The sequence below is a fragment of the Arabidopsis lyrata genome (assembly GCF_000004255.2).
Source record: "Arabidopsis lyrata subsp. lyrata unplaced genomic scaffold ARALYscaffold_5, whole genome shotgun sequence".
Taxonomy (NCBI): Eukaryota; Viridiplantae; Streptophyta; class Magnoliopsida; order Brassicales; family Brassicaceae; genus Arabidopsis; species Arabidopsis lyrata.
In genome coordinates, this window is record NW_003302551.1 from 2,520,371 (window position 1) to 2,533,361 (window position 12,991).

Consider the following 12,991-nt stretch of genomic DNA (forward strand, 5'->3'; position numbering starts at 1 on the left):
TTTTAAAATTGAAAACATAAAAAAGTAAACTTATATTAACATTGATTTGAAAATAAAAAGAAACACAAAATACAATTCCAAATAATTATAAAAAAAAAAACATCTATACTAGTATAATCGCAGCACTTTTTCTGACGGGTGGGTAAAAAAACTTTCGGGTATATCGGATATCCGACCCATTTTAAAAATTCCTTCACAAAAAATTTGTTGGGTCGGGTTATATTTAACCCAACTCATACACCGGATATTCCATATTTAATAATTTAGATTTTTAGAAGATTTGATTAAGATTTATAATTATGATTCTCCTATCATCTTTGTTTGATTTGTTTTTAACTGTTTTGAATCATCATATAATACATAAAGTAAACAAAAAATCAATTTTTTTTCTGCATATACTGTGATTCGAAATTTTTAAAACGGACATATATTATCCAATTGACGAAAATGTGTGTTCAACGTTCTACATCGATTAAAATATTTAGACAATGATTCAGAATCATATCATAAATAAGAACATTAATAAAATAAATGAGTTTTTTGGCGGGATGGGTTTGGCGGGACGGGTTTTTGAATCAACAATAATAAAAAAATTAAAATATCATTAATCCGCCGCTTCAATACGGATTTAATCCTTTTTTTTTTAATACAAATCACAAGACGGGTTAAGAAATTACGGAACGGGTTATATTTCGGAAATGATTTATATGGCGGACGAATTTGAATCAATATTTATATACCGCTTTAATACGGGTTAAATCCTCAGTTTATTAATAATTATCTCGTGGACTCGTGGTATACCATTACTTAATAACAATTGTAAACTATAATATAAATAAATATGTTATAAGGAGATACAATTTACAAAATATTTTTATACTAAATTTAAAATTAAATCATCCCGCGGTGTACCGCGGGTTAAAATCTAGTTAAAGATATAAATGAAAAACAAAAAAAACAATCAAACATATTAATTAAAGGTTACAAACATTTTATTTAATTAATACAAAGTTTAAAAAACTTAAATATTTGAAAGATTTTCGTTATCACAAATCGCAACGAATCAGACCATGCCACGTCGCCACAAGATCAGCCCAAAAACAGTTCTAGCCCAAGAACATGAGAAGTGTTCTAAACCCACTTTTTACAAAGTTTATTATTATTAAACTCTAAGATCAGGCCTGAAGATGGGCCGTTAAACATGGTCTAAGGCGAACGTGTTGGTAGTAATATATACAATTTGTTTCTTTTAACTTTTTATGCAAATATTTATGCATTTGAGAATAAAAAGAAAGAACAAACGAATTAGAGATATCTAATCTAACACAACAATGGTGTGGTCATGTGATCAGATTGTTGAGAATATTCATATGGCTGTTCATATGGTGGCTCTGGCTCATACTCGTGTCCTTCTTCTCCTCCATGGCCATTGGCGAGATCTTCAACTTCGAGAATCTCAACCCTCCGTTTCATCTTCTTTTGCAGTTTTACTGCAACATCCGATGGTCTAAACCGTCCGCAAAGGATCACTTGACGTTCTTTTTTGTTGATCATGTGTGTGTCAACTTCTTCATAAATAGTACCCAAAACATATATTAGTATTAATTTTCAATAATTGCACTATATAATGTTTATGACATGTAAAAATAAACAAAAATGTATGTATTAACATTGAAAATTAAGGGATATGATTCTTTTACGATAAAATTGCGACAATATATCAACAAGTAATGTGATATATATATGCGCTTCTCTTTTTAGATTTATTGTTGGATATCTAAATTTCGCTGAAACCTTCAACTAATTTGTGGTGACAAGGTCACATTCGTAAATAATTTTCTATAAATCCACCACTAGTAAACCTACATAAAATGGTGCATATAGTAAAATCGATAAAATCATAACAAGAATACCAATTTAACCCTATATAGCCAAGAAAAATGTATCCATACGAAAAATTGAACTACTTACCAAAAAAACCGAAAAATGAACTTTCAAAAATTTACAGTCTTTATTTTTTTGTTAAATATTCTTAATTCAATTTAGCAAGAAGATAAAATTTTCAGGTTTTCCAATCCAATATATTCCCCTTGAACATTAAATCTTATTTTTCATAACATCCTTCTTGCTCATTTTATTCCACATATTATTCTATATAACCAAAATATACCAACCTTTCATATTGATGATAATCCTCCTTGCTTTTCTACAACAAGCATTGCAATCCAAGTTAATCCGCATCACAACACAATATTGCTTCTGCATTTCATCACCATATAACCCCAAAAAAAAAACCAAAATTTATCACAAATCCATATAAATTATTCTTCTAACAAAAGGAAAAAAAAACAAACCTTTTCCGACATGAGACGAAAGAACAATGTTTTATGATATGATTTTGGTTCTTGAGAAAATAATAATCACACTTATAAATTGAGATTTTGGAATCTGATTCTCAAACTTAGGTAGAGCAGAGAAGATATATAAGAAAACTGGTTTTGTTATGTTACCTATTATCCATTGAGAAGCATCTAATTTTCTTTGTTTCTAGATGGTTTAACCTAAACCGGAGATTCACATAAATGAACCCGGTTTAATTAAATATCCGGTTATTAAATTGGTAACTGATACAAATGTTGGTGAAGACGCTCAACGAACTTCGACCTCGTCTTCTCCGTCCACTTCACTCTCTCTAAAATCTCTCTCAGATCTCTCTCTGATTCATCAACAATGGCGGTTTCTTCATCTTCGTTTCTATCGACAACTTCACTCACCAATTCCAAATCCAACATTTCCTTCGCTTCCTCAATATCCCCTTCCCTCCGCAGCGTCGTTTTCCGTTCCTCGATTCCGGCGACTTCTCACCGTCGTTCAATGACGGTCCGATCAAAGATTCGTGAAATCTTCATGCCGGCGTTATCATCAACCATGACGGAGGGTAAAATCGTGTCCTGGATCAAAACGGAAGGCGAGAAACTCGCGAAGGGAGAGAGTGTTGTGGTTGTTGAATCTGATAAAGCAGATATGGATGTTGAAACGTTTTACGATGGTTATCTTGCTGCGATTGTCGTAGGAGAAGGTGAAACAGCTCCGGTTGGTACTGCGATTGGATTGTTAGCTGAGACTGAAGCTGAGATCGAAGAAGCTAAGACTAAAGCCGCTTCGAAATCTTCTTCTTCTGTGGTTGAAGCTGTTGTTCCATCTCCTCCTCCGGTTACTTCTTCTCCTGCTCCGGCGATCGCTCAACCGGCTCCGGTGACGGCGGTAGCAGATGGTCCGAGGAAGACCGTAGCGACGCCTTATGCTAAGAAGCTTGCTAAACAGCATAAGGTTGATATTGGATCCATTGCTGGAACTGGACCGTTTGGTAGGATTACGGCGTCTGACGTGGAGACGGCGGCTGGAATTGCTCCGTCTAAATCCTCCGTGGCACAACCGCCTCCTCCTCCTACTCCGGTGGCGGCTAAAGCTACTACCACCACCACTAATTTGCCTCCACTATTACCTGATTCAAGCATTGTTCCTTTCACAGCAATGCAATCTGCAGTATCTAAGAACATGATTGAGAGTCTCTCTGTTCCTACATTCCGTGTTGGTTATCCTGTGAACACTGATGCTCTTGATGCACTTTACGAGAAGGTGAAATTGAATTGAATGAAACATATACACACAGTTGTTCTGATGTTGTATTGTATGAAGCTAATGGTATATCTCTGCTTTTGTTTACAGGTGAAGCCAAAGGGTGTAACAATGACAGCTCTATTGGCTAAAGCTGCAGGGATGGCTTTGGCTCAGCATCCTGTGGTGAACGCTAGCTGCAAAGATGGGAAGAGTTTTAGTTACAATGCTAACATTAACATTGCAGTGGCGGTTGCTATTAATGGCGGCTTGATTACGCCTGTTCTACAAGATGCAGATAAGGTAAGCAAATGCAATGAAGTTGTACAAAGTAGCTAGCTTGTGGTTGAATTAACACACACTTAGTATTTGGCTGGGTTCTGTAACTGAATGTTTGAGTCATGCTGGTTGGTTTATAGTTGGATTTGTACTTGTTATCTCAAAAATGGAAAGAGCTGGTGGGGAAAGCTAGAAGCAAGCAACTTCAACCCCATGAATACAACTCTGGTACTCTCCTTTAATAAATTGTTTAGATGATGTCTGCTACACATGTTTCAGGATTGTTATTAAAGATTGTGATATATGTATGGAATGCAGGAACTTTCACTTTATCGAATCTCGGTATGTTTGGAGTGGATAGATTTGATGCTATTCTTCCGCCAGGACAGGTATATGAAAGGAACTTGAATTGCCTCTTCTATGATTAGTGATTACAAGCAATTTACTTGATCTTTGTTGTACTCAAATCTCTAGGGTGCTATTATGGCTGTTGGTGCGTCAAAGCCAACCGTAGTTGCTGATAAGGATGGATTCTTCAGTGTAAAAAACACAATGCTGGTAAGTTTGATTTTAACTTCACACACTTACGAAACTTCCTGATGGGTTTGGTGAATCACTTCGACTTAGAAAGTCGAAAATACGATTAGCTATAGCTTTTGGTTATGGCTAACAATAACATTGTGGCTTTGTTGTTATGTTGGCAGGTGAATGTGACTGCAGATCATCGCATTGTGTATGGAGCTGACTTGGCTGCTTTTCTTCAAACCTTTGCAAAGATCATTGAGAATCCAGATAGTTTGACCTTATAAGACAGCCAAGCGAACACGAAAAGACGAAAACGCCAAATTTCCTGAGCCGATTTTTCTCAAGTAAATTTTTTAATCTTCATTGTTCTTGGTTCTTGTTCTTTCTTCACTTGTGTTGTGTTTGTATTTTTGTTTTCAAGAATCATCATTTTGGGTTTTACACAAATAATTTCCTTACCACCGGCCTTAAGAAAAGAGAGTTACTAGACACGGCCCATTATCTGATGGCATATCTGTAATGGGCCTTTTGGTCTATTTAGTCCAAATGTTAAGAATTCATAAGTCAATGCCTTAAAGATGGTGCCCCGTCAATCTCTCAGAGTATAACGAACTTCATTTGGATTAAAGATTAGACATATAATCAATTAGGGCCAAAATCCAATTCTTGAAAAGAAGGTTCTTTTCCAAATATAAGTGAAAGTTTATTGTATATTTGGCAAAATAATAAATTAGCAATAATAACTTTTCATAAATAATGGATTGCAATAGTGAAAGTATAGAACTTTTTATTTTGTGAATAATGATTTCAGATTCTGTTTAATTATTCTGATCCATAATAATATTAGACTTTAACAATAACACAAAAGCTAACCAAAGGAAAAAGACGACTAAAGATCAACAGTTCCTGAAAAAAAAAAAATTCTTATAAACTAATCTAAGCCATTTACCCCTACTAAAAAACATTTGATTTTTCTAAACCCATAGTAACTTAACAAAATATATAGATCCTAAAAGGCTAAAACCTATTACAATAAAAGAAAAAAAAAATGAGGCAAAACGTCACCATTTCGTTCCCCGCTTTTTTAAAAATGCCCCGGCATATTGTTTACTCCGCCGGTAAAAACTCCGGCCGCCATGAAAACAAATCACCAGAATCTAAACACACATCGGAATATTCGAAAAGCCCATCATCACCCAGATCGCAAGATCCGAAATCCGTAACATGATCCTCAAACACACACAACTCTCCAACCTCTGATGAATCCGACGACGCTCGTACCAATTCCGTCACCGTCTCCTCCGTTTCCTCACAAGACGGAGGAATATTCAGCGGTAGAGGCGGCGGTGGAGGTAAACCAAGCTCGTCGTCAGAAGCTTCGAAAAGATACCCAAGATCCGGCTGAGTTTCACCGTCACCGGAGCCTTTCGCCGTCGTGTTCGATAACTCATCCTCGAAACTCTTCATCACCGAGTCAAGATCTTGAATCACTGGGTCAAACCCCGAGTCATCGAACAAATCGTCTCTCAACCGCTTCACGTCCGGCGAGTCGAAGCCTAACTCGTCTCTGACTCGTTTCTTACCGACCGAGTCAGTCCGAGTTAGCCTCTCCTCCAATAAATCCACCATAGCTTAACCAATACGGTTTATTTCTTTGGTTTTAGATGGTATGGTTTTGAGGAGTGGCAATATTGTAATTAAGTGTGAGATAAGGGTACATAATCGGAAGAAGGGAAACACGAGATTTTATAGTGGAGACACAACATATAAAAAAAGTCGGTAAAGAGAAAGAAAGCGCGTGAATTCAGACGCAGACATTGGCGCGTGGAATAACGAATCGTCTGGGCGTCACGGATCTCTCACCTTTTTTATTTTTCTGATTGTTATTTTTATTTCTTAAACCTTTTGGTTTAGATGACAAAAAAAAAAAAAAACCTTTTGGTTTAATATTTTGAAAACGTCGTTTTCTAATCTCTGAACGTTATTAATTGGTTTAAAGTCCGGTACGTACGTTGCAAGACACATGCTCGGTCAGTTAGTTTTTTTTTTGTGTTCATCAAAAGTTACATAATTTCTGAATATATTCTTTTTTTTTAGATATTTATTAATTTAACAATACAAAATGGTTTTAACCAAAAAAATTCCCAAATGGTTTAGATATCAACAACAGATCGTTGGATTACAGAAACGGAAATAACCATTCTGACTAAGGATGAACTGAAAAATGATTCCAGAAATTAGACGGGTTAGAGATATTAAACCAGAAGTTTTTTATAATATATTAACAAACGAGCATCACGGATGAAATTTTAATTTTTAAATATTTATTTAAAGTTGGATTATTGTTTGTTTTATAGTACAATTTTAATAATTATTTACATAATACATTGACATATAATATTTTTTAAATATAATTTTATTTTGTTATATGAGAAAATATTAGGGGTGGGCATACGGTTTTTCGGTTTGGTACCGGTTTTTTTGTTTTGTAAAAATTAAAATCATATAAAAACCATATGTAATTCGATTTAGTTATGTTTTTTGGTTAAAAATAAAACGTATGTATTTGATATATGCTAGTAGTAAGTGAAAAAAATTGCGTATATAATAAACATATTTTGGTATATAATAATATAAGATCTAACCCGTGCGTAGAGTTTATATTTTTATTTTAGAATCCCAATGAAAAAAATTATGTGTACAATCCATCATTCATTATTTTCATATATGCTTATAAAATCAAATTTTAAAATATTTAGATGTGTCAAACCTTTATTTAACTCATCTCATCATATAATCCTAACATGCTTTCGGTTATAAAGATCATAACTTTTTTTTTATCATATAATACATTACATTTAACCCGCTGCTTGCTATAAATATTTTAAATATTTATGCTTTGAAAAATCGAATTAGAGTATTTATAACTTTTATCTTTTGATTTATTAAATATTTATGATATTCTTTAAAATATTAAATTAAACTATTTTAAAATATATCCAAATTAAAATATTTTTAAAATTTTATTGTAGAATATAAAATTATGAATTTCAAATAAAGAATTGTATGAACTTAAATATAAATATTCAAATAGTTATAAGGATCATAACTCATTCCATCATATAATACATTATATTTAACCCGCCGTCTATTATAAATATTTTTTAAATATATATGTTTTAATAAAACCAAATTAGAGTATTTATAATTTTTAATATTTGGATTTATTAAGTATTGATTATATTTGTTTTTAAATATCAAGTAATATTATTTTTAAAATATGGGAAATTGTTAAAAATGCCCTTTTTGGTGTACCCCTTTTCAAAAATGCCCCTTTTAGATGTCCATTTTCAAAAATGTCCTTTTTAAATCTGAAATTTTTATAAAGTTTTATTAGGTTTATAAGGTACTTATGGATTGTAACTACTACTTGAAGACTCGATCCAAGTATTTATAAGGTTTTATAAGGTGTTTTTAAAGGTTTTACAAGTTATTTTAAAGGATTTTTAAGGTTTTTTAAAGGTTTTACAAGATATTTTAAAGGTTTTTAAAGGTATTTAAAATGCATTTATAAGGTATTTATAAAGTATTTATAAGATTTTAGATACATAGAAATGTAGTTTGTGTATGTTTTAATAATATTACATACATATTTGGGTAAATCTTATATTTTAAGAGCATTTTTTTATAAGGTTTTAAAAAAGGGGTATTTTTGAAAAGTGGCAATGAAAAAGTGGTATTTTTGCAAAAGCCGCGTTTTTTAAATTTTTTTATTATTATATGGATAATATGATTATTTATTTGTTTCACAATAATTGAATCATATAAAGATGAGAGGTGAAATATAATGATTAATAACAAATTAATAAGAGTTAGATATCAAATCTTATATATTCATTTTGATTGGTCATTTTAAAAATAATATTACTAATGTATTTTCGTTTTTATAATTAAAGTAAATTAATTAAATTGCATAAATTTAGTATTTGACTTGTTTATTCTTAACGAGATGAATTAATTTACACTTTGAAATTTTATGTCTAATGGCATTCTTATGTAATATCTTATAAAAAATAAAGTTATTATTTTTAATTTAGTTCCCAAATAATAGTATAGGATTACACCATTAAAATCATTTCATCAAGCACCTCTTTGTTTTATTTTAAACCAAACCATACCAAAAAATGTCAAAAAAAAGAAAGAAAGTACAAGACGTTATATTGTTAACATATTATAAAGTATAAAAGAAATAATAAATAAAATATATCAAAGAAAATATCAATTTTCAAATTTGGGACGAAAGAAACATACTTTCGAAATATCATCTACATCTTATATTTTAGTTCGACTTTTGATAAAATGATAAAGTTTCGTTGACCAGGCTATTTCAGATAATTGTTAAGTTTCAGTTAACGAGACAATCACATGATTAACTTTTTGTTAGAAGTTTCCGTTGAATCAAAATGACGTCGTTTTGGAATCGTTTCATAAGAAAATAAGATAAACTCATTAAGTTGGTGACTTCTACGAAGATGGCTGAGTGTTGTGTGATGCGATGGGTAATGGGAGAAGAGTTAGTATTTCAAAAGCTCGGACATATGATCATCAGACCGCTTCTAGGGCATTTTCTAGAACCATAGGTCCGCTGCTTGTATTTGTTGGACTCTTCGGACTCAAGACCTCTGTCTCTTACTCGTGGGACTCCTACAAAGATGATTTGGCAGCTGCGGAATTGAATGTCAAGCTTCTTATGAGAAGAAGACTTCCTAGTTTTTTCTTTGATTGTTTTTGTTTGTACTTTGGACTTTTAGATATTATTGGAGATCAATTTTGTTTTTTTTTCTAAAAGAAAAAAAAAAACTTAACTACTTTATCAAAAAGTGAAACTAAATTTTAGAATTTAAATGATATTTCGAAAATTTATTATTTTTGTTTTAAATTTGAAAATTAACATTTTTTCTATTTTTTCATTTAAATAATAAAAAACGTTAAATGATATTTCGAAATTTTATTATTTTGTTCTAAATTTGAAAATTAACATTTTTAATATTTTTCAATGAAAAATATAAAAAAAATGTTACCATATTATAAATCTTGAGAATGAGTGAACACAAAAAAGCGTGTACAAATTTTGAGAATGAGTGAAATTGTGAAAACAAAGAACATGTAGAATTTGTACAACACATCACGTGAGTACATAAAGCAAAATCAAGTACACAAACTTCCCACCATAAATTACGCCGGCCCACCATTCTTAAGTATCATTGCCATTTGCCAAATCTATTCGATTAGAGAACAAATGTTATTTCGCTTAAAGACATAGTATTTAATAATTCGACAGCGATAAAGGTTTTTAATTAGTAAGAGCATCATGTTAATTTTACATTTTAAACACACAACTTAAACTTATCACCCGATCCTCTCCATAGATAATATCATATGTTAATTTACATGTCATACGATAATATCAAACTGTTTTATGTGAGAACCATGGATGGAGAAGCTATGTACATGTAAGTATGTAACAATCAACAAAACAAATCTCACGAAGATTATTAATGAGATTGGGACCATGTGTGAAGCACCATGGATATAAGCTTTGTAGTTTATACAATTCTGACTTTATTTAAATCTTACCGTAATTTCTGTATATATCTATCAATTTGTGGATTGCACGAAAATATGTAATTAAAAGATAAATTTGTGTGATTTCTTTTTAATGTTTACAATATAAAATGAAGATCTAAAATTGAAAAAAAAAAAGAGATTGTTGAAAAAAGGCTTAAAGGCATGTAATTGAAGTATCAGAAGTTCGAATAATAATGGGTATTGAATGGAGATTTTTACAGAAATGGGAAAACAAACAAAATAACAAAAAATAGTGGTATTATTCTGATGGACCGAATTTTATAATGTTTCTAATTAAAGAATTGATAGGCGATTCTGGTGCGCATCGCTTTCACGTCTTCTCGTCTTCAATTAGCACCACGACGCTTAAAGTTGTAGGTAAATCCCATTTAAAACTAAAACATTATTCTAAAAATTTAGTTTAAACTTTAAATTATTTACTGTAGATTTGTATAACATAATTTTAACGATACAATCAAAAACTCTAGAGAGTAATCTCATTAAAATTCTTTAACTAAATGATTTAGCTTAACTTAACCAATATTTTCCAAACAAATAGCAATTTTGTTCGTTCTTTTTTTTTGTTCTTTTTGCTTCATTTTCGAACTCGTTTTCTCTTCTTTGATTGTTAAATATTTTTACATATCCTGGTTCGAAAGATATTATTATTTTTTAACAAAAAAATGAGAGATTATTATTTTCATATTTTCGATAATGAAATCCCAGCCGACAGCGTGAGGGTTTGCTGTGGAGATTGTACATGGACATGTGTAGAGAACATGACACGTGTGAACACTTTTCATCATCACATCTCAGCCGTCGATTATGTTTCGCCAATTGAAGTCTTCGTCGCAGTAGTCGTTCGATCAAAATAACGAATGGGTTAATTAATAATAGTGGTTCTGTGGTTGCTACATAAACTCAGATTATTAATATGGGACTTCGACAGAAATGAGTATTACATAATATCAGAACACCTTAATAATAATGACGGTCAAAGTTAATCATCTCAAATTATAATCCCTTTTAAAAGCTACTCAATTCAGTTATTAGATTCTGAAAGGCATACGTCGGTAGGTCGATGAAGAAATTAAAATGATAAATGGTTATAGGAATTGGTCATAAAACAAAAAGATCAACAAATTGTTTGTAGTGGATCAATCATGTAACCAAAAAGACACTGAAAACATATAGATTCTCTAAATAAATATAAAGATTTGTAAGGTTATATATATATATATATTCGGAAAACCGATTATGGATCTGTTATACATTATGGCGATGTTAGGGAAACGAATAAGATCATAGTATCATACACATTTAGTAACTCGGGTTTTCTTTAGCTTGTGAGCTCTATGTCGGTACTTAATAACTCTTGCATGTTTGTTGTGTACATGACTTTGATTTGATTATTAGGATCCAAACAAATATTTTTACTTATATAAAAAAATCTAAACGATCATTATTTAGTACTTTGTTTTACAAAAAAATATCATCATAGAGTTTTATTTTTTTCATAAAGAATGTTATTCTATATTTTCAATGTAATTTTTACACTAAACTTTCTTATTTACCCTTAACCCAAATATATTTTTATTAAATTTAAATTATTAATCACTTATTAAATAGAGATATAAATATATAATACAAGATTTTATTAATTTTTTTGAAATATGCTGAAATGATATTATTTGTAAAACGGAAAGATTAAATAAAAATTTCTATTTTGATCAACAAAACGCTCATTATTGAATCTATTTATTTACTATTTAATGGCTATATATCATCAATTGGCAATCAAAGTTTAAACGTCCGTACACGTCACGTGAATCCGACATTACTAGATCATCGGTGGTTCGGTTTATAGTCGCTTTGTGAATTGTGGGTGCAACTAACATAATTTTACTTTTCTTTTTATCTTAATCTCAAACTTTCAGAAAGAAAACCTAACCGGAAATAGAACCGTACAATTTTATATATCAAGGAATTAACTTAGACTAGATTTTAACCCGCGGTACACCGCGAGGCTATATTTTCTTAAAAAAATCAAAATGTAATTTGTTTGATAGATTATTTTGATTGTTAATTTTAGGATTTCACCCGTGGCATACTATCTTTTATAAATATCAACCCAAATCCGTCCCATCATATTACCCGTCCCGTGAAATTAAACATCATTTAGTTATTTTTCTTTTTAATAATACTTTTATTTAAAAGCTATATAATTCAAGTCAATTTAAAAATTTCTTTTAAATGGTTCCCATAAGATATATATACATATATATTAAATTTGTATAGAGTTGAAATAATATTAATATTACAAACTTTTTATATAATTTAAATATTATAAATATTTTTAAAAATATGCAATATATATTTTTTGTTATTGAATAAGAGGATATTATGTGTAAGAAATGTAGAAAATAAGAGTTTAATATTTTTATTATGGAGTCGCAAGAAAAATCTTTTATTTCTATACATGTTATTCGTTTATTAATAATAAAAGAAAACAAATCCTTTAAATTAGATATTAACTAAAATAAACGCACCATAATTACTTATTAAGTAACAACCAATAAATTTCACCAAAAAATAGGTAACAACCAATAAATTCTAAACGCAGTAATTAAAGAATGAGATATTAAAAAAAATATCAAATAAGATATAAGAATCTTAAAATAATTGAATATCTAAATAATTTAATTGTTAGTGTCGATTTTAATGCCTTCATTAATGTGGATTTTTTTTTTTACAGAGAAATATTTCCTAAAGATTATCACATTAATGACTCAGAAAGTTAAGGAAGATATGAATTTATGATTCTCGAAATCGTGTTGGTAATATCTTTAATTAATATTTTTCAAATTTAAATAATTAATGCCAATGGCATTCATCCGTAAATACATTCCAACTCCAGGATTTATTTGCTAAAAGTCATCCA

The 12,991-nt window shown here is 30.4% G+C and overlaps 3 protein-coding genes across 4 annotated transcripts; 1 reads left to right on the forward strand and 2 right to left on the reverse strand.

Moving 5' to 3' along the window:
* Positions 1 to 1,014: 1,014 nt before the first annotated feature.
* Positions 1,015 to 2,408, reverse strand: LOC9311355. 2 transcript variants are annotated; one of them, XM_021026055.1, is made up of 3 exons: positions 2,355 to 2,408; positions 2,175 to 2,259; positions 1,015 to 1,565 (listed from the first exon to the last, which is right to left on the reverse strand). In XM_021026055.1, exons 1-3 carry the CDS (start codon positions 2,364 to 2,366, stop codon positions 1,321 to 1,323), a joined length of 342 nt encoding a protein of 113 aa, XP_020881714.1. In that variant the 5' UTR covers positions 2,367 to 2,408; the 3' UTR covers positions 1,015 to 1,320. The 2 variants fall into 2 exon arrangements, with proteins under 2 accessions (XP_020881714.1, XP_002876934.1); XM_002876888.2 differs by having other exon boundaries at positions 1,015 to 1,568.
* Positions 2,409 to 2,539: 131 nt separating this feature from the next.
* Positions 2,540 to 4,911, forward strand: LOC9313003 (dihydrolipoyllysine-residue acetyltransferase component 4 of pyruvate dehydrogenase complex, chloroplastic). Its single transcript, XM_002875241.2, has 6 exons — positions 2,540 to 3,639; positions 3,730 to 3,921; positions 4,038 to 4,125; positions 4,216 to 4,286; positions 4,372 to 4,455; positions 4,602 to 4,911. The coding sequence occupies exons 1-6, from the start codon at positions 2,731 to 2,733 to the stop codon at positions 4,704 to 4,706; spliced, it is 1,449 nt and encodes a 482-aa protein (XP_002875287.1). The 5' UTR covers positions 2,540 to 2,730; the 3' UTR covers positions 4,707 to 4,911.
* A 278-nt stretch (positions 4,912 to 5,189) lies between these two features.
* Positions 5,190 to 6,136, reverse strand: LOC9311356. Its single transcript, XM_002876889.2, has one exon. The coding sequence runs from the start codon at positions 6,049 to 6,051 to the stop codon at positions 5,530 to 5,532; it is 522 nt and encodes a 173-aa protein (XP_002876935.1). The 5' UTR covers positions 6,052 to 6,136; the 3' UTR covers positions 5,190 to 5,529.
* Positions 6,137 to 12,991: the final 6,855 nt, after the last annotated feature.

Bases quoted from the DNA above. Each gene is read 5' to 3' on its own strand.
- LOC9311355 (XM_002876888.2), bottom strand. The intron at 1,569-2,174 runs GTTGGTATATTT...CTATTTATGAAG, and splicing joins GATTATCATCAATATGAAAG to AAGTTGACACACACATGATC.
- LOC9313003 (XM_002875241.2), top strand. From the start codon at position 2,731: ATGGCGGTTTCTTCATCTTCGTTTCTATCGACAACTTCACTCACCAAT. The intron at 3,640-3,729 runs GTGAAATTGAAT...TTTTGTTTACAG, and splicing joins TTGATGCACTTTACGAGAAG to GTGAAGCCAAAGGGTGTAAC. The intron at 4,126-4,215 runs GTACTCTCCTTT...TATGGAATGCAG, and splicing joins ACCCCATGAATACAACTCTG to GAACTTTCACTTTATCGAAT.
- LOC9311356 (XM_002876889.2), bottom strand. From the start codon at position 6,051: ATGGTGGATTTATTGGAGGAGAGGCTAACTCGGACTGACTCGGTCGGT.